The sequence below is a fragment of the Candoia aspera genome, chromosome 5 (assembly GCF_035149785.1).
Source record: "Candoia aspera isolate rCanAsp1 chromosome 5, rCanAsp1.hap2, whole genome shotgun sequence".
Classification (NCBI taxonomy): domain Eukaryota; kingdom Metazoa; phylum Chordata; class Lepidosauria; order Squamata; family Boidae; genus Candoia; species Candoia aspera.
The window spans coordinates 81548464-81574994 of NC_086157.1; the positions used below are offsets into that span (position 1 = coordinate 81548464).

At 38.0% G+C, this 26531-nt stretch overlaps 1 protein-coding gene across 3 annotated transcripts in view; it reads right to left on the bottom strand.

Annotated features, from left to right (window-relative positions):
* The window catches only part of BBX (BBX high mobility group box domain containing), a 139510-nt gene that overhangs the window by 21260 nt on the left and 91719 nt on the right, over window positions 1-26531 (bottom strand). For all 3 annotated transcript variants that reach the window (XM_063305580.1, XM_063305581.1, XM_063305579.1), the window contains 5 exons: window positions 21315-21513; window positions 20077-20144; window positions 12496-12576; window positions 10454-10534; window positions 2830-2889 (listed from right to left, as the gene is read on the bottom strand). In XM_063305580.1, coding sequence (XP_063161650.1) covers window positions 2830-2889; window positions 10454-10534; window positions 12496-12576; window positions 20077-20144; window positions 21315-21513 — 489 coding nt within the window. The remainder of the gene's footprint in view (window positions 1-2829; window positions 2890-10453; window positions 10535-12495; window positions 12577-20076; window positions 20145-21314; window positions 21514-26531) is intronic.

Sequence of the window (26531 nt, forward strand, 5' to 3'; positions counted from 1 at the left end):
AGGGAACAAAATTTGGAAAGTGCAAAATGGCTTTATGCCAGGCTAATAACGTGCAGACCAGCTTTTTGCTCACTGAGAAGTATCTGAATACAAGAAACTTAATTCTACATGTCCTGATTAAGAAAAAGCATTTGATAAAGTGAATAGGCTTGAATTATGGAACATTCTGCATGAATATGAAAATTAGTTGCTGAATGTTTTAAGAGCAGAACACGATTTTAAAATATACGAGAGAATAAATGGACTACTTCATCAGCGGTCCAACACTGAACAAGGAAGAAGACAAACTGTTATATTTCCTTACTTGTTTAATGCACTTATACAAAATAGTATAAGAGGTGCTTCTCATAATATTAGAGGTGTACTAACTAGGGATGTGAATGTGTGTACTGTTATATGCAGATGATGAAATGTTTTGGGCTGATAAATCAAATGATTGGTGGTAAACGTTAGGTAGATTGTATGATGAAACATGGGATATGAATATAAAAATCTAAAAAAAAATTATCAAAAGTTAAGGTAGCTGGCTTGACAGGGAAAACTGAGTGAACCATGACAAGTTATATTGCACTACTAAATGTCAAAAACGTAGAGCAAGCAGATGAATTTGCCTTTACTAAAGATGGGAAAATGAATAGAGAAAGTGTGAGATACCTGGTGTTAGTTGAAAGGTATGGTTTGTTGTGAGGAATTAATGCTCATTGAAAGAAGTGAAAATGCTTCTGTGTGCTTCTGCCCACTTTATGGAAGTGAGAGTTAGGTATGCCAAGAGTAGGCAAAACCTATTGATTCAAAAAAGGAATGTTTTGGAGAATACTAGAACATGTCATTCTGGAGCATGCTGAAAACGCAAAGTACGAAGCAGCGTATGGTTCATGGTGGGAGCAAGTACATTAAGTGAAATATGCGGTTCCCCATTGATTTTGCTGGCCAGAAGCCAGCCAGGAAGATTGAAAATGGCAATCATGTGACCATGGGACGCTGTGATGGTCATAAATGTGGACCAGTTGCCAAACACCAAAACGTGATCATGTGACTGCAGGGATGCTGCAACGGTCGTTAAGTGTGAGGCTCAATCGTTAAGTCGTTTCTTCAGCACTGTTCTAAGTCTGAACCATCACTAAACAAATGGTTGTTAAGCAAGGACTACCTGTATGATCTGCAAGCATATAAAGGTACAGAGAGATATAACAAATGATATTGAGGTAAGCCAGATTTCACTATATTTTCTATAATCTTATTTCTGCCCTTAATTTCTTTTCCTTGTACTTCTCTTGTTCTGTACTGTGCATGTTATCTTCCCTGGAGGGAATAGCATAATGGATATACATGCCTCTATGTGTTTTTTATAGAATTTTATTATTTTACGGTAGACTCCAACTAATTATTCACTGCCTAAATACCTCCTGTTATTGGATGGTTCAAAGTAAAATAAATAAATAAAATACTATTTGTTAAATCCAAATGATTTCATGGTAATATTATATTTGTTTTGCATTTAATGAACAAAATCTTAATTAAACTTATTAACATGTTTTATACTTTTCTCAGTATGATTTATTTTGATATTTCATTAGGAACTGTTTTGGCCACCATACATTATAGCAGACTGTAATATCTTTGTGCAGTAAACATGCTAGTTTATTATAATTTGTTTATAATTTAAATGTCTATGACTACCCAGCTACCAACAATATGCAGGGATATGTGACAATCATAAGTTTGACCAAAGCTCTCTGCTGCATGTACAAATGAATAGACTTAATAGTAGCATATGAAGGCTTCCTAATGTGGAAGTTAGCTCATGAGAGACTAAAAAGAGCCTCTTGATCTCGAGCAAACCTAAATCTGTAGCCTCAGATCTTACTTCTTTCTTTGTTGAACAGTCCTAAACAATTTTTAAAAACAGCAAGAAGCCATTTATAAAGTCTCGCTCTGTATTCTACACAAGATATTTGGAGACTCATCAAAGATTCAGACAAAGACAGTTTGGCAGCAAAATTTGGTTGAAGAACTATGACCTCATATTCTCCATTGTATAGTGCTGGTAAGGACTGCACAGTATTTTCCCTGACTTATGTTGTCATGCAGCTCAACACTGCTTTCCTCATGCATACTCTTTTCTCTGAGAAAAAGTGGTTACAAGGATGGAGATGTATGGAAAAGTCAAAGATATTTTAAGATTGTGTATACCCCTGTACTGTCCGCTAGAGAAACTCCCATGAGTATTTTTAAGTTGACATCCTATTTCTAATTAAATTGCTAATAGCTTGCTTAGTATAAAGTGAACTCATATTCAGAAAATTGCCACTTGCAGTTTTTTCCCCCCAGAACTGCACTTAAATTAAAACACTTCTTCAGAACTAGAGTATTATTTTCTGTGCCTGATTTCTAGAAACATGAAAGTTTTGTTGGAACCTATGGGATATGGGGTTTTCTTTACAGACTGCAAAACCCACAGCTATCTGCAGTATAACAGCATTGTAACCCAACCTTTTCTATACCATTTAAAAAGTGATGTGCTTGAAAGCTGTCATCAGACATTTTTTTTACAGTTTCTGCATATCTACCTTTCAAATATTATAGAAAAGACAGGTTTGTAAAACTATTAATACCTGTCTTTTCTTACTATCTGTAAAAGCATCTTGCAAACAGATTTAACATTTACAGGTCTGATATAAAATTGGTTTGTGTACTAAAACTAAGTTACATCACATAAATAATTGGGGTGATCTGTGCTTATGTATACACTTCTCAATAGTATCCTTCTGAATATACTTCTACATGCCCTATAGTAGCAAAATTATATATATGACAAAAGAAGATTACCTCAGCCAACTGGAAGAGTGCTGATTTTCTGTAGTGCTTGACTGGCTCAGGACCCTTCAACTGCAAGGGAAGATATACAGGTTTTAGAATAAGCTGGAGGGAATTAAGTCCTCTAACTGAAAGTTGACACATATAGGCAAAAGTTACTCCTTTTGGGTATTTTATTTTGTCAGTACTAGCGTAACCTATGTTGCTCTTGCAACAGTTATCCTAAAAGTCACAATTTTACTGTAGATTCTAAGATTTATTTATTTATCAAATATATATGGCCGCCCATCTCACAAGAAGTGACTCTGGGCGGCATACAGCAAAAATGTATAAAGCAATAAACATGTCAAACACAGTCGTATTAAAGTTTTTTAAAAAAGGGAGATTCAATCAACAACAGAGCCACCTCAGAATCTCACCAGTCCCCTGAGACCCCCAGGCCTGATGACAAAGCCAGGTCTTGAGGGACTTCCAGAAAATAAGGAGGGATGGAGCTGATCACACTTTGGGTGGGGGGAATGTTCCATGAGGAGGGCACAACAATGTTCCATGAGGAGGGCATTGAAGGCCTGCCTCCTTGGGCCCACCAAATGTTGTTCCCGAGATGGGACCCGCAGCATTTCTCTCTTGCCAGATCTGATAGGACAAGCAGATGTAACTGGGGAGAGGCGGTCTCTCAAATAACCCATCCCCATGCCCTGAAGGGCTTTAAAGGTCAAAACCAGCACCTTGAATTGAATCTGGAAGCAGACTGGCAACCAATGCAGCTCACAGAGCAGAGGTGTAACATGTGCTGTTCTAGAAGCACACATAACTGCCCGCAATGCTGCACTTTGCACCAGCTGAAGCTTCTGGATACCCTTCAAGGGCAGCCCATGTAGAGTGCATTACAGTAATCCAATCAGGAGGTGACTAGGGCATGAATAACTGTGAGCAGAGCCCCTTGATCCAGGAACGGGCATAACTGGTGCACAACATAAAGCTGTGCAAAGGCCCTCCTAGCCCCAACTGCCACTTGCTCTTCAAGCAGAAGTCATGAGCCCAGGAGGACCCCAGATTGTACACCGGGTCTGTCTAGGGCTGTGCAACTCCATCCAGCACCAAAGATGGCATAGTCCTAGAACCAGCAGGCCCAAAACCCAAAGCCCCTCAGTCTTGCCAGGGTTCAGCTAAAGCCCGTTTTCCCCCCAACAGACCCTCACAGTCTCCAGATACTGGGATAAGACATCCATAGCATCACTTAATTCACCAGGGGCAGAGATGTATACTTGGGTATCATCAACATACTGATGATACCTTACCCCAAGGTCATGGATGATCTCACCTAATGGCCTCATGTATACGTTGAATAGGAACGTAGAGAGCACCAAATCCTGTGGCACCCACATAGTAGGGGCCAGGAGTGGGATCTCTCCTCCCCAATCACCCCCGCTGGAACTGACCTTGGAGAAAGGAGGTAAATCAGCACAACAAAGTGAACTGGAAGAACTCATGGTCTTCCAGTTTTGAGCCTGGTGTCTTAATCATTATACCAAACTGGCTCTCTAAGATTCCACAGAATGATGCAGACATTTGTAATATATTATTCTATTACCTAATATGTTACTGCAATTGTTTAGTAACAAGAAAAAAGGATGTCTCCCTATTAACTACTTCATTTGTTTAAATGGGAAAAAGGTAACCATTAGATAAACAAGTAGGTGACATCATACTGGGACTTACTATGAACAATATCATGCAGTACAATGAATGCTTTATGACTGACAGAGTACTTTTGTTTCTGGACTAAAGGCTATCCATTATGAACAACACATACACTGATGGTATCATTCCTTTCATAAAAAATCAGTATTATGCTCTCCTGCTCTGAAAGGAAGCAAAAAAAAAAAAAAAAGACAACCCCACCCCCACTCATATGAAGAACACCCAGCCCGAACACAAAATCTGTCTGGGATAGATGCCATGAATCCCCAGGTATCCTGGGGCTCAGTGCTATCAGCTTTAGCATACAAGACTATTCTGTTACTATTTTTGTATGTTTTAGGGCACTAGATACTTTCTGCTGCTGTCAGCTATCAACTGTTTATTTTGTGCAAATGCAGCTATAATTCGCTCAATGGAAAATTTTAATGCATAGTGCATCGATGTATACACACACACACAACCACTTCCTAATAATTTTGAATTTAAAAGATAACCAAAGATGCCCTGAAGAATGACAGAACTACACCAATGAAAGAAATGTTTGCTTGTATCTAAAATAAGAATTTAAGATACAATACAGAATGTTTATTTTTATTCTTATATAAAAGGAAGTATCCTGTTCATTTTGAGGATGAAAACTTCTTTCCTAGCGCTTGAGGCTGATACAAACTCTCAGCCTGAAACAAAGGAATGGCTCTGATATTGTGTAATCTTAAGGTTCTTTGTGGTTCTTTAATCAATGCTGTAATCTCAAGGAGAACTTAGGTTGCCACAAAAGGGTTCTCTTACATTACCAAATAGCTCTTAAGCAGTAAACAGCAAAGAATACCTTGCATACTCAACATTTCAGCAACAAAGCCTATTTTAAAATGTATGCATCGAAAAGCCTCCTTTTTCAAGGGCTTTCCCACAATTATCTATTGCCTCTCAGATTTCCAGATTACTAGTAGAACTCAGTTTTGGTAGGCTAATTGTTGTGAAAAAGATAAGATGAATTTGTGTGCATGTGTGTTTTAAAATGTTAAATAATCTAGGCTAGAGGTTTATAAAATATGTTCCAGGGTTTGCCTTGAAAGAAGAGAACAGTCTCCCCCATAAGAAAATGCTAACTGACTGGGCTAACAAAAACAGTAATATGGACATAGTTGCTTTATGATTATGTGCCATCAAATTGATTTTTTTTTCCAGGATGATCTGTCCCCAGCCTGATTCTTCAGATCTTCCGAGGTTCAACTACTGCCACTGTAATTGAGTCCAGCCACCTTGCTGCTGGTCATCCTTTTTCTCTTTCTTTCCACTTTTCCCAGCATTTGAAACTTCTCAAGAGAGTGAGAGGTCTTTGCATAATATGTCCAAAATATGATGATTTAAGTCTGGTCATTTGGGCCTCAAATGAAAACACTAGGTTGATTTGTTTGATTATCCATTTGTTTATTTCCTTGGAAATCCATAGTATTCTCAGGAGTCTTCTCCAACACAAAAAGTTCAAAAGTGCCAATAGACTTTCTATCCTGCTTCTTCGAAGTCCAACTTCCACTTCCATAAAGTGTTACAGGGAAAACCACTTCCTACACAATTCTGATCTTTACAGTTATAGACACGTTACAACATCTGAATGTCTTTTCCAAGGTCTTTATTGCTACTACGCCAAGGGGTAGGCTGTGGCATATTTCTTCACTGCTGATTCATTTAAAGTCAGTACATGGTAAGTAATTTGTTGATAGCCTATCCTTAAAGGCCGAGGCTCTCCACCCTTTCAATATTTCCATTGTTGATTCTAAGGATTATTGCTGTACCTGTTGTCAGTCTGGTCTTCTTTATATTTACAATCTCATTTTTTCACCGTGTTTTTTGAGTCTGATTACCAGAACTTGCAGATATTTTGCATTTTTAGCTATCAGAGTAGTGTCATCAGCTTGGCACAGGTTATTGATGTTTCTTCTTCCATTTTAAAACCATGCTCATCTTCTTCTAATCCATCTTCCCTCAATATATATACAGCATATAAGTTGAAGAAATAAGAAAAGAATATACAGCTTTATCTTTCTTCTTTCCTGACTTGGAGCCAGTTTTTTTGTCATGTCTGGACAGTGGCTTCCTGACCTATTGTCATGATCGCCGTTGCGATGTTTGTGACATCGCAATGGCTCGCATGACAATACAAGAATATGGGTCCCTGGCTGATAAGGCAATGGCAATAGAGAAACACAAAAAGCAGTAATGGGTCTAAAGAAACAATGTAACAACCAAGGCTGGCAGCCCAGGAAGCAACAATAAAAGGTAACTGACAAGAAATTGAACAACAACCGAAGAGGCGAGGTTCGGAAGGGCGCGCCCGGGCTTTCGAGGAATTAGAAGCCTGATCGCCCGGCAATGGATCATCACCGCACAGGAAGGCGATCGAGGCGATGCCCGGGATGCAGGGGGCTGGACGACCTCTCACCTGGCAAGGACGAACTGGTGGGACTCGTGGGGCGCACCTGGGGTAAGGTGGAGTGGAGCACTGACCGGCGCGGGCTATTTAAATCCCGTTCCGGCGCGCTCCCCTCACTCTCAGCTTTCTAAGGGCATGCATTCTATTCCCAAATAAAACCAGAACCTAAGTCTACTCTAGCGTCTGTGTTTTTATTGGGTCTCAGGCAGAGCCTGACACCTATGTATAGGTTTCTCATGAGGATAATTAGATGTTTTGGGTTTCCCATTTTCCTAAGCACATTCTACAGCTTGACATGGTCAACACAATCAAAGGCCCTTCTATAATTAGGAAGCACATAATGATTTATTTTTGGTATTCTTTGACTTTCTCAGTTATCCAGCATGCATCAGCAATAATGTCTCTTGTTCCTTGGCCTTTTCTAAAGCTAGTTTGAACATCTGGTATCTCCCTTTCCATGTAGATATCTAATTTGTGTTAGATGATCCAAGGCATTATTTGTAAAATTAAGGATATTGTACAATAGTTTGCACACTTTGTTAAATCTTTTTCTTTGATACTGATATGTAGACAGGCCTCTTCCAACATGTCTTGGCAACTATGTTGTTCTCCAGATTTACTGGCACAGTTTGGTTAAAATCTTTAATGACCCTTCTGCTGTTGCTAGCCATATTTCTATAGATATTTCATAGTCTTCCAAGTTGATAATGACCAGAGTGCTGATATAACTTCATCTTCTCGTACTTAGCCATTTGAGGTAGGCCAGGAAACAGACACTGCAAAGACTACTGGTCTCTATTGCCATTTATCTCTGCCTTGCTCTACACTACTAGTGTTTTTTGTAAATAGGGAGTATCTTCTAAGATATCTTAGATGCTGATATCTCTATTGTATGGAATTTCAGTATATTCCTTTGGTCTATGTTTGATCTTCTTTTAATCAGTTATAAGCTGTCCATTAGTGTCCTTTAGCATACAAGTTTGGGGTTGGAACCTTCTGAGTTTGGAGATCTCTTGAAAGACTTTCCTTCTTTTTCTGCGTCTTTCCATCTTCATTGTTTTTTATATATGTCATTGTTAAACTGCTTCTTCTACCAACTCTGAAATTTTGTTAAGCTCCTTCCTAAGGCTTTGGCTTCTCTTCTCTTTTTAGAAATTTTCACCATTTGTTCTGACATTTAGTTTGCTTTCTTCTGTTTCTTGGTCTTCAGTAGTGTCTTTTCACATTCATCCGTAACAATTTAATTTCTTTGCACAATTCTTCTGACTTCCTTATCAACGAGGTTCAGGATTTCGAAGTAATTCTGATGTTCTCCTTAAAAATGGTAGGTACCAAAAGAAGAGAATATATGTAGCTCAGGGTTGAACTGTGGAGTCTTTGTTGCTCTCTGAGCTTGCTTGTTTGTTTGCAGACATTTCATTACCCGACTAGATAACATCATTGGTGTTATACAAGAAACCACCTATACAACATCTTCCAGCAAAATGGGTACCCACACAACTTTATCAAAAAGTGCCTGACCACTCAACCCATGACAGCATAACCAACACAAGCTATGAAAAGGATAACACTACCATACATCAAAAATATCTCAGAAACAACCAACAGATTATTACAACCACATGGCATCACCATAGTACACAAACCAACTAAATTCCTCCAAAACATCTTAATTAAACCAAAAGACCCTATATCTAAAGAAGAAAAAACAACTTACAGTGTAAGGACTGTAACAGCCACTACTTAGGACAGACAAGCAGACTAGCAGAACACATCCTTGAACACCAACTAGCAGTCAGTAGACACAATGAAAACTCCTTAATCTCACAACACGTGGACAGACTCAACCATAGTTTCAACTGGGAAACTGTGAGCATCCTAGATCAAGCTAAATCCAAAAATGCTAGGGAATTCCTGGAAGCTTGGCATTCAGACAAATCAGCCATCAATAGACACATAAACCACATTGATACATCATTTAAAAGTGACAATAAAAAAGCTAAGAAGGAAACAAAAAGACCAGAATGCAACATCTCCTGCAGCCTACATCCAGACAAGCAGGGATTAACACCAGAAAAACAATCAAGTAGAAAACAATACCCTAATCAAGGAACTAACAAGGGGACAAACACCCCCCCCCACCAACACTGGCAGGGCAAGCTACTATATATAAAAAGGAAACAAACCCCACACTCACTAGCACTGATGATGTTACCTAGTTGGGTAATGAAAGGTAATGAAATATCTGCAAGCAAACAACCAAGCTCAGAGAGCACCAGGGATTCCATTATTGAATCTATACCTGTGATTTGCAAACTTCTTAGAGACTGCAGTGTTTAATATTTTACTTGGTTATAACAGAAATATGCTGTCCCAGAACTATTGAATTTTAATTAATTAATCTATCTGAACTATTTTTAAAATCTAGAACTAGGCCAGAAATTTCACTCTGAATCTTTTGCAGAATCTTTTGCAGAACTGGAAGGAGATTTTGCAGAAGTCCAAGAGATTAGGAAAGGGCCAAGAAAGAGAAAGTAGGATGTTTGTTTGTAGGGTGAGAAAATGAACTTTACTGACATGGAGATAAAAGAAACTAAAAATGATTGAGGGAAAGTCAACTTTCCTTTTTTCCTTATACAAAAATTGGTAGCCTCAATATTTAGTGATCAACCTATTGGTCTCTTCATTTCAAAATTGGTCCCAAGATGCTAAAATAAATTTGTTACAACTGTAAGAAATTATTATGCCATACTATTAAATGAGGATGAATGAGCTCAGACGAATGTAGCAGAATTAAAGCATATTACTTACTGATGTTCAGAATACTGGCTACCGTTTATTGTTGTCCCAATATTACTGTACATATACAGTGTCCATAACTAGTGGATAGTACTTCAAGATACAGTACTACAGTACAAATACAGTACTACAGTACTTTAAAGTAACTTCAAGGAGAGAGAACTGCATTTCCACTATCATTTGGTTTTAGTAGATCGGATTCATAATGTATTTAAACAAATACTCAAATCAAAAGACAATATAGGTAGTCCTTATTCAGCGACTGTTCACAGTTACAACAGTGATGAAAAAGTAACTTACGACCAATCCTCTTGTTTACGACCTTTGCAGGTCTGTAAAGCAAAGGAAAGCTGAAGTAAGATCATAAGCACAGTCGTGGTTTCACTTAGCAACCTTTTTGCTTAATGACTGAGTTGCTGGTCCCAACTGTAGTTGCTAAATGAGGACTATGTGTACTCAAATCAATGTTAGAATCAGTACCTGAAATCAACTTGCTGTGAAGATTGTTCTGCCACATTATACTGCATTCTTTTATTTTCTTACAGTCCAACCCACCATCTGAGCAGTGTGTAATTCCCCACCCAACATGTAACTGGAATTAAAACCATACGCATTAAATTTAAAACAATAGCTACATTATATCTCTATAAAACTGGGAGTCATTTCTTCTTCCTTTTCAAAGGGTTAGAATTATTGTACCTCTGAGAACTGAAGTAGAGCTGATTCATCACTTTCTTTTGGATTTTCAGGAACAGTTCCCTTTGACAGGTTTGAAGAAATCTGATGGAAAGATGTTTTTCAAAATAATCACTAAGTTATCCTATACCAACAAAGTCTATTTTTCATATGAAACATCAAAATCATCTTGGTATTTGTGGCCTCAGGACACACAAGAAGCAATATAAAGAAGACCATTTTCCAAAGCAAGTGGTATTTTTTTCTAAAAAAAAAATTGACATAACCTTCACAATGAAAATCTTAAGGAAAAAAAACAACAACAGAAAACAAAGTCACAAAGGGAACAGGAAAAGAAGTGTTACCCAGATTTTACCCAAATCAAAGATTTTAACTGAATATTTGGGTTAACTGAATAAAATTAAGCATCTCATCTGATAAATTAGGTGCTTACAAAGCATTAGAATAATCCATGACTTCCATGAACCTTAGAAAAAAAAAATAGATTTTCCAGTCTAAAACAAATAATACTTTATTTGTAAGAAGTAACATCTGCATGTATTTTGGCTTACACTTTTTTTCCACTGAAATTTCTCTACTGTGTTAGTTCTAGAACTTTCATTTTGGCATATAATAAAATGGCTACCTTAACTGTCTGACTGAAATATCCCTCATTTGGAAGAACCTTTCTGGATTATTTGGAAAGCCATAAGAGTGTGATCCTGTTAAACTCTTTCACATTCCTTTGATTACAACAGGCAGTATTTAAGAATGTGTTTAACATTCAAACGGAACTCAATATTGCTTAAAATCATATTCTTAACTTAAATGTTATATAAAAGAGATTCTCTGGGTGAACCTCCCAAATTCTATTTTCTGATTTATTTTGTTTCAAGTAATTTTTTAAAATAAATTATATTTGGGAAGTTCTGTTCCACCTGCATAGTTGTTGTAATATTCATTACATAAATGCTGTTTCAGTTATTTAATCTATTTACATGCTCAGAAAAAGAGATCAAAAAGGGAAAATATAATCTCATTGTATCCTCTTATTATTTCTCGAAGAAATTTTCAGCTGAAGGACCTAAGGCTACTAATATGTCCATGGAATTTAAGTCATGGCAACATTGATAAGAGCCTGATAACTCACAGAGAAATAAACTATTTATCTGAAATAAAAAAAAACCAAAAACCTTTTTTATTGATAAAACATTTCCCATATGATTGCCTGGGAACTGTATTTATTCCCATAAGTAACCAGCAGCATATATTTAGTGATATGCTTTAATTGTGTCTAAGCTTTTAACATATACCTATATCCTTGAAAATTACATTGCATATTAATATTTGAAACAATACAGAATAGATCAAGAAAGTATCATATGTAGTTCAATTTAGTTTAGAATGTAGACCCCATACGCCTTAATTCCTAGTAAGTGTACTCAGAATAGCCACCTTAATGTCTACAAGCTTACTTAACTGTAACTAATATCCATTGAAAACAGACAAATGGGATCTCACTGTAATTAAATAAATATGCATAGAGCAGTCATGTATATAATCTGTAACAAAACCCATTATAGTGTCAGCTAGAAAAAATACTGATGTGATCCTGGGAATTCCTACTGATCAATCAATGCCTGGTACCAATGCCTTGAGCACATATAAAAGAGTCACTTTGTGCGAGATGGGCGGTGACAAAAGTTGAAATATAAATAAATAAATATGTAAGTTTGTAGGGATCACAAATGTGGGCAATAAATAAATTGGTAGAATGTGAATGGATCTTTCTTACATTCTGTGAGACAATTTTGATTTGATTACACAGAATAACCAATTAGAGCATGATCCAGTATACTGAAGAGAGACTTCCGCTTGGCTTAATAGTGAAATAATGATTCCATTTTTTAATTCCAAAGGTTACTCCATAACACTTGTACTGTCAAGATCTGATGCATAACCAAAGCTTTCATTTAATTAAATGGTATTCCACTAAAGAAATATTTTTGAGTAGTGTCGCTGTATCACTTAAGAAAAAAAAATACTGGGCATTATAAGAAGTTTACCTCAGCAAATTGTAACATTGTTGAGTTTAGACATCCTTCAGTAGAATTAGAAGAATCAGAATGACATGTATTTGAAGAAACCTAAAATAAACATTATAAGAAGGAAAATTTAAGGATTGAACAAATAACCAAAATTGTTTTCAATAATATGTAAGAGTAATAACAAGACTTCCCTCCTGGAGATTTACAGTATATCAGACAAAAATGGGAAAATAAATGGGGGGACAGATAAGAATACTTAATAGGAACTGGATGCAAGAAAAAAAATCATAGAAATTATAAGCAAAAAAGCCTTGAAATAGAAATGCTGATTAAAACCAAAATTAACAAAGACACTTGAATATTCATGGTAGTATATTCCAAAGAAATAGGACAACAGAGACAATCAGAATATGCTTCTTTCCCAAGGAATATATAAAGAACAAGAGATACTTCTTAAAATAAAGAGATGAATGCTAAGAAAAATTAGCAAAAAGCATTTTTAAAGCAAAAAAAAAAAAAAGTATTTTAAATTAAGATCTGTACAGAAATGAAACTACTTTAAAGAAGAAAAAGGAACTGACAAAAGACAAGGTTCATGATATACTCAGAGTTTTATAAACAAACAAACAAAAATTGGGGTAAGAAATAAAGCCAAATAAAATGTGTGGTGGTAAGATTAGGACTGCCTTGTCCTATCCCATTCAAAAAGGACTATATGCAAAGATCTCTCTGATTTTCATATATGAATGTACTAAAGAGCAGACAACCATTATATTCTGTCCTACCATAAAACTGAAAAGTGGTTCAGGAATAAAAGTAAATGAACAACAACAACAAAAATAGACTTTTCATTTTTCTGAATATTATTTCTCTTTCATTATATAAGCTGAAGGGTGCAACTGATACTTTAAAAATGTTGTCACATACCTGCACTGATTCTTCATTTTCCTTTCCCGGTACAAATATTATAAAAGCATTCTAAATCATTCACAGCATTTGCTACAAGGGACAGCTTCCCTACAATTAGGTTTTTTAAAAGAAGCTAACCAAAGCTAGTAATTGTCAATATCCATTTTTTGATGTTAAAAATATTTAGTAGATAATCATTAGTGCAGCTAGCTTAATTGTCGTGAAATGTATTCTTAATGAAACACAATACTATTTAATTTCTGTCAATGAAATACACATAAAAATCAAGGTTGGAAAAGTATTTTCTTTCTGCTCTTACAACTATTAAATTTCCCCCCTTATTTATTGTAATCAAAAAGGCTGACTAAAGTTCAGGAAAGGTTAGAAAAGGTGATAATAATAGGCATTGTTCTGCAATATATTTATGAAGGTTTTGTTGTTGTTTATTCATTCAGTCGCTTCCGACTCTTCGTGACTTCATGGACCAGCCCATGCCAGAGCTTCCTGTCGGTCATCAACCCCCCCAGGGACGTGTCCGTCACCTCTAGAATATCATCCATCCATCTTGCCCTTGGTCGGCCCCTCTTCCTTTTGCCTTCCACTCTCCCTAGCATCATCTTCTTCTCCAGGGTGTCCTGTCTTCTCATTATGTGGCCAAAGTATTTCAGTTTTGCCTTTAATATCATTCCCTCAAGTGAGGAGTCTAGCTTTATTTCCTGGAGGATGGACTGGTTTGATCTTCTTGCAGTCCAAGGCACTCTCAGAATTTTCCTCCAACACCGCAGTACCAAAGCATCGATCTTCCTCCGCTCAGCCTTCCTTATGGTCCAGCTCTCACAGCCATATGTTACTACGGGGAATACCATTGCTTTAACTATGCGGACCTTTGTTGTCAGCGTGATGTCTCTGCTCTTAACTATTTTATTGAGATTTGTCATTGCTCTTCTCCCAAGGATTAAACGTCTTCTGATTTCCTGACTGCAGTCAGCATCTGCAGTAATCTTCACACCTAGAAATACAAAGTCTTTCACTGCTTCTACATTTTCTCCCTCTATTTGCCAGTTATCAATCAGGCTGGTTGCCATAATCTTGGTTTTTTTGAGGCTCAGCTGCAAGCCAGCTTTTGCACTTTCTTCTTTCACCTTCATCATAAGGCTCCTCAGTTCCTCTTCGCTTTTAGCCATCAAAGTGGTATCATCTGCATATCTGAGATTGTTAATGTTTCTTCCAGAGGTTTTAACTCCAGCCTTGGATTCCTCAAGCCCAGCATGTTGCATGATGTGTTCTGCGTACAAGTTGAATAGGTAGGGTGAGAGTATACAGCCCTGCCGTACTCCTTTCCCAATCATAAACCAGTTTGTTGTTCCATGGTCTGTTCTTACTGTTGCTACTTGGTTGTTATACAGATTCTTCAGGAGGCATACAAGATGACTTGGTATCCTCATACCTCTAAGAACTTGCCACAATTTGTTATGGTCCACACAGTCAAAGGCTTTAGAATAGTCAATAAAACAGAAATAGATGTTTTTCTGAAACTCCCTGGCTTTTTCCATTATCCAGCGGATATTGGCAATTTGGTCCCTAGTTCTTCTGTCTTTTCTAAACCCAGCTTGTACATCTGGCAATTCTTGCTCCACGAATTGCTGAAGTCTACCTTGCAGGATCTTGAGCATTACCTTACTGGCATGTGAAATGAGTGCCACTGTTCCATAGTTTGAACATTCTTTAGTGTTTCCCTTTTTTGGTATGGGGATATAAGTTGATTTTTTCCAATCTGATGGCCGTTCTTGTGTTTTCCAAATTTGCTGGCATATAGCATGCATTACCTTGACAGCATCATCTTGCAAGATTTTGAACAGTTCAGCTGGGATGCCGTCGTCTCCTGCTGCCTTGTTATTAGCAATGCTTCTTAAGGCCCATTCAACCTCACTCTCCAGGATGTCTGGCTCTAGCTCACTGACCACACTGACATAGCTATCCCCGATATTGTTATCCTTCCCATACAGCTCTTCCGTATATTCTTGCCACCTTTTCTTGATCTCTTCTTCTTCTGTTAGGTCCTTGCCATCTTTGTTTTTGATCATACCCATTTTGGCCTGGAATTTACCTCCAACGTTTCTAATTGTCTGGAAGAGGTCTCTTCTCTTTCCTATTCTATTGTCTTCTTCCACTTCCGTGCATTGCTTGTTTAAAAATAATTCCTTATCTCTTCTGGCTAACCCCTGGAATTTTGCATTTAATTGGGCATATCTCCCCCTATCACTGTTGCCTTTTGCTTTCCTTCTTTCTTGGGCTACTTCTAGTGTCTCAGCAGACAGCCACTTTGCCTTGTTGGTTTTCTCTTTCTTTGGGATGTATTTTGTTGCCGCCTACTGAACAATGTTGCGAACTTCTGTCCATAGTTCTTCCGGGACCCTATCTACTAAGTCCAGTCCCTTAATCTATTCTTCACCTCCACTGCATATTCCTTAGGAATATTAGTGAGCTCATATCTAGCTGATCTGTGGGTCTTCCCTAATCTCTTTAGTCTGATCCTAAATTGTGCAAGAAGAAGTTCGTGATCGGAACTACAGTCAGCTCCAGGTCTTGTTTTTACCGACTGTATAGATGTCCGCCACCTTTGGCTGCAAAGGATGTAGTCAATCTGATTTCGGTGTTGTCCATCTGGTGAAGTCCATGTATAAAGGCGTCTCTTAGGTTGTTGGAAGAGGGTGTTTGTTATGCAGAGCGAGTTGTCTTGGCAAAGTTCTATCAGCCTATGTCCTGCTTCGTTTTGTTCTCCCAGGCCATGCTTACCTGTAATTCCAGGTGTCATCTGACTGCCCACCTTAGCATTCCAGTCTCCTGTGATGAAAATAACATCTTTTAGGTGTGTTGTCCAGTAGGTGCTGCAGATCCTCATAGAACTGCTCTATTTCAACTTCTTCAGCATCTGTGGTTGGGGCGTATATTTGGATCACTGTGATGTTAGATGGCTTGCCCTGAATTTGAATTGAGATCATTCTATCATTTTTTGGATTGTATCCAAGCACTGCTTTAGCCACTTGACTATAAATTATGAAGGCTACTCCATTTCTTCTGTGGTCCTCTTGTCCACAGTAGTAGATCTGGTGGTCATTTGATGTGAAGTGGCCCATTCCAGTCCATTTCAGTTCATTGACGCCCAAAATGTCTATCTTTAATCTTGACATCTCACCAATAACCACATCCAATTTGCCCTGGCTCATAGATCTTACATTCCAGGTTCCAATGGTATGTTGATCCTTATAAGATCAGATTCACCGTTCACCACCAGCGTCGGCCGCTAGCCGTCCTTTCGGCTTTGAGCTAGCTGCTTCATCACGTCTGGGGCTAGTTTAAGTCATCCTCTGTTCCTCCCCAGTAGCATTTTGACCATCTTCCGACCTGGGAGTCTCATCTTCCGATGGTATACCGACATATCTCTGGTTGTACTGATCCATTTATTTTTCACGGCAAGGATACTGGGGTGGGTTGCCATTACCTTCCCCAGGGATCGCCTTTAGTCTGACCTCTCTGTCATGACCTTCCCGTCTTGGGTGGCCCTTCATGGTTTAGCTCATGGCATCATTGAGGTGCTCAAGCTCCAGCACCACGGAAAGGTAACAATCCTTTGCTGAAGATGAAGGTTTTAGGAAGACCTTTAAATTTACAAATCAATTCTTAGGAGGCTACAGAAATATAATTTCCTAAATGGAATTGTTAGAGCATAGCAGTACAGGTATTCCTTGGGTTATGACAGCAATTGGGACCAGAATTTCCATCGCTAAGCAATGCCGCTGCAAAGCGCAACGTCATGTGACCGCATCGCTTAGTGATGGCAATCCTGGCAGTCCTGGTTGCCATCGTAATCCTGGGACTGCTTGGGTTGTTAAGTGGGAAGAGGTGGGAGCCAAGAAACAGAGTGCAGGGGGGTGCTACGGAGCATGGGTGGGTCAAGGGGGCTGTGGATGGATACTACAGAGCACAGACAGGTCAGCAGAGAGTGTGGGTGGGTTTTGGGGGGGGCTGTGGGCAGACCCTACGGAGCGCAGGTGGACCAGGGCTGCGGGTGGGTGCTGCAGGCAGGCAGTGGGGTGCTATGGAGTACGAGATCCCAAGGAGAAAAAGTGGCAGGAGCAACTTATAGGAACAACTTGTGATCTTTCCCACTGACTCTGCTTGTGGGAAGCCAGCAGGAAAGGTCTCAAATGGCAATTATGTGACCATGGAACATTGCAACTGTTGTAAGTATGAGCTGGTTGCCAAGTGCCCGAATTGCAATCACACGACCGTGGGAGTGCTGTGACAGCTGGAACTTTAACGACTGGTCATAAGTACCACTTGTTCAGTGCAGTTGTAACTTTGAACAGTCACTGTGGTCGTAACCCAAGAACTAGCTGTACTTAAACTGGCATAAATGCTTGGAGAAAAGATTAATGTTGACAAATTCTTTTCATCTTCAACGATTACATGGATGAAGGTCTCCATTTCATGGGAAGACTGCAAAACAATACATCTACAGGTTGTCCTTGTTTAATGACCACTGTGCAGCGATTGTTCAAATTTATGACAGTGCTGAATATGGAGACTTATGACCAATCCTTGTAGTTGCGGCCATCACAGTGTCCCCGTGGTCACAATTCGGGTGCTTGGAAACTGGCTTGTAATTACAATGGTCGCAGTATCCTGAGGTCATGTGATCACCAAATGCAACCTTCACTGCCAGCTTTCAACAAGCAAAGTCAATGGGGAAACCGGCAGGACGTTGCAAATGATGATCACATGACATCATGCTTAATGACCGCTTGGATTCATTTAACGATGGCAATTGGAACTGCTGCACTGTAAGTTGGCATGGTCATGTGATGTCACGCTTTATGACCACATCGCTTAGCAACTGTTGTTGGTCCAAATTACTGTCATTAAGTGAGGACTATCTGTATTAATTACTTTGGTTGGAAAAGATCAGTTCCTGCTTTACAGTGAGCAGTGTTCAAAGTGTTCCCAAGATCAGTGTAAATGGCAATCTGCAGATGTCAGTGCAGAATTCAAACAGCTAACAGAGGCTCTCTCGAACAACCAAACACTTAAAAACAAATGGAGAAAAACTGTCTAGCAATGAAAACAGTTTATTTACAATACATACTCATATAAAGGCCACCTGCAAAGATTCAAAATGGTTTACAAAAAATAAAAAGACTAAAATACACAGCAGCCCTTAAAAAATCTCCTACTTCCCTACCATCTTCTATAAAGCCATAAACACCTAAAATAAAAATTGTAACTAGAATAAAATCAACCAAATTCCAAAGGAAAAAGAAAAAAGGCCACCAATACCACTCTAGCTTCATGGAACACAAATGATGTTAACTGCCTTACAAAAAAATCCAGCAAGCCGGGTTTAAGTAGTTCCAAGCCACATAGGACTTTATAAGTTGAATTGAATTGGATCTGGAAAACTATTTCAAACTAGTGCAGCAACCTTAGCATGAGTATTATATTACTGAAGTGGTTATTCCCACCAGCCAACAAACCACCACAGTCTGGACCAACTGCAGTTTTCAAATTCTCTTCAAAGGCAGTCTCAGATAGGATGCATGGAGTGATAAGGGCATGACTTGTAAGGGATTCCTAGTTCCTTGTCCACCAGCTGACGGTGTACAAAGGCTCCCCTGGCCATGGCTTCCACCTGCTGCTTGAGTTTAGGGGAATCTTCATGTTGCTGATCTGCTCCTTCAGGGTGAGTCCATCCCCATGCAGAGCTAACCCAGAAAGTGGATGTGGCTGTTCCCCTATGAACAGCACAACTGAAGAGAAAAAAACCCTTGAAACAACTGGGCTAATTGTGTGGAGGAGATAAAAAGAGAAACAATGGGTTGAAGAATAGAAATGGAATGCAGCTAGTGGTACTTCAAACAAAAACTCTTCACATTCATATTTTGTTTCAGAACACCACGTTATTAAATGCAATCAATCTGAAAGTGATTAATAATTGAACCCTTTGATATCTGAAAAGCCCCATTTTGAGTTCTAAACAACTGTTCTGGATTGAAATGTACTTTTTGACCACTATTTAACTCTTGTTTCAACAATTGCTATATGCTCAAACCAGGACATTTTGAATGTGAAACATTCTGAAACTTCTGCACATCAAAGAAAGAGAACAGTTTTTCTTTGATGCTGGGCTGTTTTGTTGTTGCTGTTGTTGTTCAGAGAACCATTAACATCCTTTTTAACAGCTTAAATGGAGATATTTCCTCTTGATTTTAGGTCTTTTCTTGTAAGTAACTACATATATGAAAACGCATGGTTCTACTTTCTTAATCATTTAATTCTCATACCATACAATACAAAGTATCAGACTTTGAGGAAAATAATCAAAGTTATGTGACAGGTATGCAATGAGTTGTCCTCTGCCTTGTCTTCCTTTAATATATCTTTGTACATGCCCCAAAGAACTCCCAAACCTCTAAATATAGGGGGAGAAGGAATGTTTCAAACTAGTAGATATTTTATCATCAGCTCTTTCAGCAAAAAACAACCTTCTCTCTTAAGTGTTAAAATGATGTCACTAATCTAGGATAAAAGATGTATCAAATAGCTGTGAAAATACGTTGTGTAGTAATATAACCTATTAAACATTTTCTTTTTTTTTAAAGAAATAATTAAGCAGGAAAGATAATTACTTACTTCTTGTGCAGTCAAGGCATGTTCTCCTGCTAACAGTAGCATGCTGAGGCCTCCCATTTGCGTAGGATCTGACAGAGAAGAAATTATATATGGAAACATTTTAGTCAAAATATTTATTTTGAAGTTGGTTTAGGCAGATCTACTGCCTTAAACATCTGGAGCTTTAATATTGAAAGAAATGGTAATAACTGCATACCTTAACATAGAAGATATCTCAAAACATGTTGGAAAAAATAGATTGTCTTTTCTTGACAACCATTAGGTGTGTGTGTTTGTGTGTATGTTTATATGCATACATACACATAGGCAACCATACAGCTATTTTGATTGCTTTAACTGAAAAAGAATCAAGGGTAATACAGATATTTACTTTAAAAAATAGAAAGCCACTGTAGGAAAAATGAATAGTAGGAATCACAGTAAGTTTTTTTTTTAAAAATCACTCTACATAACACATCTGTTATGATCAATAAACATCAGAAAAGGTATGTACACAACCTGAAAATTCTTTAGATGTTTATTTATTTATATTTTATTACTGCAAATTATATGACATGTAACTCAAGAATGGTTCTGAGCGGCTTACAAATTATACAAAAGTAAAATAGAAACAATTCTTTTAAAAATCTAAGCCTAACAACCACCAACTTCCTAGCCATTAACACACAAAAGAAAACAGTCCTAGCACCAACAATTGCCTATGCAGTGAGGGGACCTGCCATACAGTCAATCTCCAAATGCCTTTGGAACAGCCACGTTTTGAATGCCAACAAGTTGGTACTGTCCGACTTCAGATGGAATACTATTCCAAGCTATTTACTATTTAGAAGACAGTATAATATGGCATTCTAAATCTTCTTCTCCAATGGGAATAAGGCAGGAGAACAGGCCTTCCTCCACAAGGAACAAGATTGATGGGGATTGATGTTAAGAGATTAGACAAATTCACTAAGCATAATGGCTACTACTTATGACAGGTATGTTTTATCAGAGAACAGCTTCTGAATAACAGGCAACAAAAAAGTTACTATAGTACTTATGGGTAGAAAAGATACCAGTTAGATACTCGGTGAATGGAATGCTAAACTAGATAGGCGTTTATTCTAATCCAGGTGGTTTTTGATTACGGGAGATGAATATTTGAAGGGAACTTTATTTTTTTTTCTTCCCACCCAGTAAAAGCCACAACTCAAAGCACCCTGCTTGTAAACTTGTAAGACTGGTGCTGACAAACTCACCTGCCATTGCAAAATTCAGCTGAGGCATTTCTTCTGTCTTTATTAACTTTTTTGGACTAGGCAAATCTTTTGTAGCTTCTGATGGGAAAGCCCAAAGCTTTTTTCGATTTGTAAGTGTGGGTGACTGAGTTTTCACAGGTTTGTTTGTAGGTGGACACCACTTGTAGCCAGGATTTGCTTTCATAAATGCATCTTTGTACTATGAAGAGAACAGGTAATTTGCTTTAAGACACAGCATATTTATTTGGGAAAAATGGATTAGTTGTAAGGGACTAATTACAGATTAATCATCTATTTCATTCAAATAAGTAGTCCATCCATCCCCACTTGAAAATTCCTCATCAGGTAGAGACCACCATTGTTCTAGGGAAGTCCACAGCATAACAGTTCTAATTCCTCCTATCACAATTAGTCTCCTTTCTTTTAATTCCAGCCCTTTGGTCATTGTCCTGTTCTCACTGTAAAAGACAAAGGTCTCAATTGTCTTGCATATCTTCTCTCACTTTTCTCTTTTGCAGGTAAACATGTCCAGTTTAACTATTAACTATTCCCCATATGGCTTGGTCGTTATTTTTTATTTTTATATATAATTTTTATATATATTATATATTATATTATATATATATATATATATATATATATATATATATATATATATATGATTATAATAGTAAAATCCAATACAAACTAAATTTAAAGAAAGAAAAGAGAATTAAAAGAATTGATTGATTGATATTCGTTGGTTCCTTGATCTTTGTCATCATCATTGGCTCCACTTTCGCAGAGCCGCCTTCAGTTTGTCATATCTCCCCCAGAAGACCCCCCCATGGCTTGGTCTTTAGACCCATTAAGCTGAATTTTAGACATAAGAGTGCTGTTCTGTGTACCACTAGTGTTCAGTGGCACATACTCCCTATTAAATATTCATGGGTTATAGTCTGCTCACTGAAATAAATATGTCATGCCTGTACACATCATAATAAAGACAAAATATCAGCTGAAATAAGGAATGCCACTGAAAATACAAAGCTTTATTTTCTATGTATATTTTCCTCCTCTAGACAAAGAAATGTTAAGGAGACTCAGTGGCAAGTTTTTGTTGCTAATTACTGCTGTTGCACTCTTAAACTGCATAAAGAATAAAAAATATATGTTTAATCGCGTGTCTTATACACATTCTTGGAATGAACATTCCTGGGCTGAACACACTTGGTTATATTGTTTCTTTTCAATAGAGAATGTGGAACTTGCTTTTAGAATCATATCACTACAGGCACAGTATTCTTTTTTAAAAGAAAAATGATTCTTAACAGTTTTTGATCTGTAGGTTTCCACAGGAATATTATACAATGATCCCTCCCCCCTCATGAATTAAGGCTTTGTTCATCAGAGAAAAAAGTTCCTAGTACATTACCCTATCCCTAATAAGTAATTTACTGCTCCATTATTCCAAGTATTTACTTGATTTCTTTAATTAATTGATTAGTTCATTTATTGTCACCATTTTAACCAATAGTCTCCAATTTCATTATTTAAAAAATCACAGCAAAATTATACTGAATATCAATGTTACCTGCTATTTGTTTATTTGGAATAACATGTTCAGGACAAAAGACAGTAATGACGCTATTTACATTGTAACACTACAATTACAGAATATTCTCCTCAACAATACTATTAGCTGCCACAAACCTTTTAAAATTCCAGGTAATTTATATATTTTACTGCTTTTCAATTACATTTTATTTAGATTTTATTTTAGTTATGGTATTGTTTTAATTTTAGTTACGGTACTGTTTTAATTTTACCTAAACTTGTTTGGATAAAGAGCAGGATATTAATTATTTTAGATAAATATAACCATTTCCTTATGTCAGAGGATTTAATGTCGTAAATTCCCTCCATCTTCAAGTGAAATAATGTTAAGTAATGTCAGATGAGTTGTGCAAGTTATGAAGAAGACAACCAACCAGCTCCAAAGCCCTGCTGCTTCATTCCACCCAAGGTAATGGCGATATTTTTACATTTTAATTCCATGGTAGAATTTTATTTTTATAACTTCCTTACCACTGAATCTGACAGCTCAGGATTGGTGTTGGTAAAGGGCCAAGATATGTATTGCTTGATATAGATTAGCAAATTGGCGGAGACATAAATAGGTATTTATAATTTTTGATTGCAGTTCTATATCCAAAATACCTGTAAGATGCATTTCTAAATAGCAAGGTATAGGATTGCATAGTAAAGGATTTTAAAATAAATGTTAAGTTTGCCTGTAAATACATTGTTAAGAAAGAGAACTTGGTGATATTAACTATTTAATTCCTCAGTAACTGGAGAACCATCTTACCCCTAAGGGTAATCTTAGTTTGAAATTTGTTTCTGAAAATTATCTCTATACGAAGGTAAGAGAACCTCTATGTGAGGAGTTAAATAGATCACAAAATGTAGATATGTGGTCAAGCATATAACCTTCTTGCAAATGTTAAGAACCAAATAATAAACACGGCTTACTGACATATTATCTTGTTTTGGCTGAATTGTATTTGGGTGCTCTCCAAATGTTCTAGAATATTAGTCACACAGTCCTTGCCATTGCCAATCCCTTCTTCTGATATTTATTAACATAGTTCACTGGAAAGATCTCCTCTAAAACAGAGTGGGCCAGCAGCCTTTGGTGTATGGGGCCATGCCAAACAGGTCAACGGCTGCAGGGGTGGAACAATAAACCAAAGAGGGAGGGATGGAAGCTCTGAAGAATTTTTGTTTGCTTGTTTTCACCCTGCTTGCTGATTTTACATTTTACACAATAATTTTATCAAATTACTTTAGTGCTTATTTTACTGTTAATTTTAAATTGTAGCTTTATCCTTTTAATAGACTGTACTTTTTTTTTAAAAAAAAATTGTCAGCTGTCTTTATTGTCTGCCAAAGTAGAAAAATGAAGCCTAAATCAAACAAATAAATTATCATGTGTTTCTTTTCTCATAAAGATGGGAACCACATATTTTCAGAAACTGTGGTCAGATGGCATACCAGGACTTGCAAAAAATAAATCTGGGGCCATATACAGGTTGTCCATTCCTGTTATAAATTCTCTTGTTGTCTTTCAAAGACAACAATAACCTTAATAATCTTAAGGATAACAAATGTTTATCTTGCCTTTGAAACAACTACTGTTAGTGTATTTCCTAACAAATCACGGGAATTTAGAATAAGAGTAGCACTCTTATAAATTTTTTAAAGCCAAAATGTTAACCAACGTTTTAATAATTCTAATTTTGTTAATAGGGGGCCTAACACCTGGAAGCTGACTACACATGTAATAAATATTGGTAATGGAAATCAATCTCTTTGTGATCCTCTTTTTTTACCATGTAAAATATATTTTTTTCCGTTTTCCTACAAACAAATCACAGACGAATTACATACAACAAGGACATAATACAAAATGTATATATTTAAGCCTATAATTAATTCTGGTCACTAATTTTTATTTTATCCAGTCCCGCAATACCCATTAAAATAAAATAACCCCAAATGGTAATTCTTACAGTGAGAAAAACATTCTCTATTCTATAGAAATATAATCGCTTCTCCTGCTCACAGCCTAACATCTTCTGAGTTAGAAGCTTCCTTGTTTTTTGTTTTAAACTGCAAACATTAAGACCTTCTTCCTAGCATTATTTCCGAGCTATGGCAGGGTCTGCTTGTTGGCATATCTGTCTCCATTTGACTCAAACCAAGGCATCTTCAGGGCTGACGTTCACACATTCCATGTCCTCCTTAATGCGGTCCATCCAGTTTCTTGGGTCTACCACAGGGTCACTGGCCACCAGGGTCCAGATGCATGGCTGTTCTCGCCACTGAGTCTTCTTTGCCACATACAATGTGTCCATACCATGCAAGCCTTCCTTCCTGCAGTTTTGCCGCAATTGGTGTAACTCCCAGTCGTCGTCCGACATCGTTGTTCATGGCGTGGTCGAATCACGTTAGTCCAAGGCACCACTGGAGAATTCACATTTCCATCACGTGCAGGGCCTGCTCGTGCTTTTCTGTCACTGGCCAGCACTCTGATCCGTAGAGAGCGACTGGGCACACTACCATTCTGTAGACCTTTGACTTGAGGCGTAGGGGCATCCGATGATCACATAGGACTCCAGTCAACTGACGCCATGTCATCCAGGTGGTGTTGACACAGGCGCGGGCATCCGGAAAGCTATCGCCATCGCCAACTATGAGGGAGCCGAGTTACTTGAATTGCTCTACTTTCTTCAAGTCTTCTCCACCAATGCTGATGGTTCCATCGGTTTGGGGGCCGCATTCCATATATTCCGTTTTCTTGATGTTCAGTCAAAGTCCAAATTCGCTGAGCTGTTCATTCCATTGCCGCATTTGCTCTTGGAGGGCTTCACGTTGTTCATTCACCAAGGAGATGTCATTGGCATAGAGGAATGACCATGGATGAGGCGACTGGAGGTCAAGCGTCACAGTGTCCTTGCAAAGGACAAATAGTAGGGCTGAAAGCGCTGATCCTTGATGTACTCTGACGGTGATGGCGAAGGGAGGCAATGTTCCCACTACACATCGGACTATGCTGGTGACGCTATGGTACAGTAGTTGAATCCACTGGACATAGGCTTCGGGGACATTATGAGATAGTAGGGTATGCCAAATGAGTTTGTGTGGGACGCGGTCAAAGGCTTTTTCCAGGTCAAGGAATGCCATGTGGACAGGCTTGGTCTTCTCACGGTGCTTCTCCAAAACAACCGAGCAGCATGAATGGCGTCCGTCGTTCCACTCCCTTTGACAAAGCCACATTGGTTTGGAGTGATGGAGACAATCTTGTGGAGCCTGGCATCAATAACCCATTCAAATATTTTCATGGCACGACACAGCAACCAGATTGACCGATAATTCAAGCCTTCAGTCACATCACCACTGCCCTTCCAAATTGGTACTATGGTACTGGTTGTCCAAGCTGCTGGGGCTGCACCCTCATCGATGATTCGGTTAAAGAGGGCAGCGAGAATCGTGGCACCTTGGCGGCCAAGGATCTTCCACACTTCAGCTGGGATGTCATCAGGGCCGGTTGTCTTCCCATTCTTCATCTTCTTCATTGCTTCTTCGACCTCCTTGATGGTAATTCATGGCACAGGTCGAGAGACCGGATCAGCACCTTGGATTAGAGGGTGGTCAAATTCCTCATTGCTAATT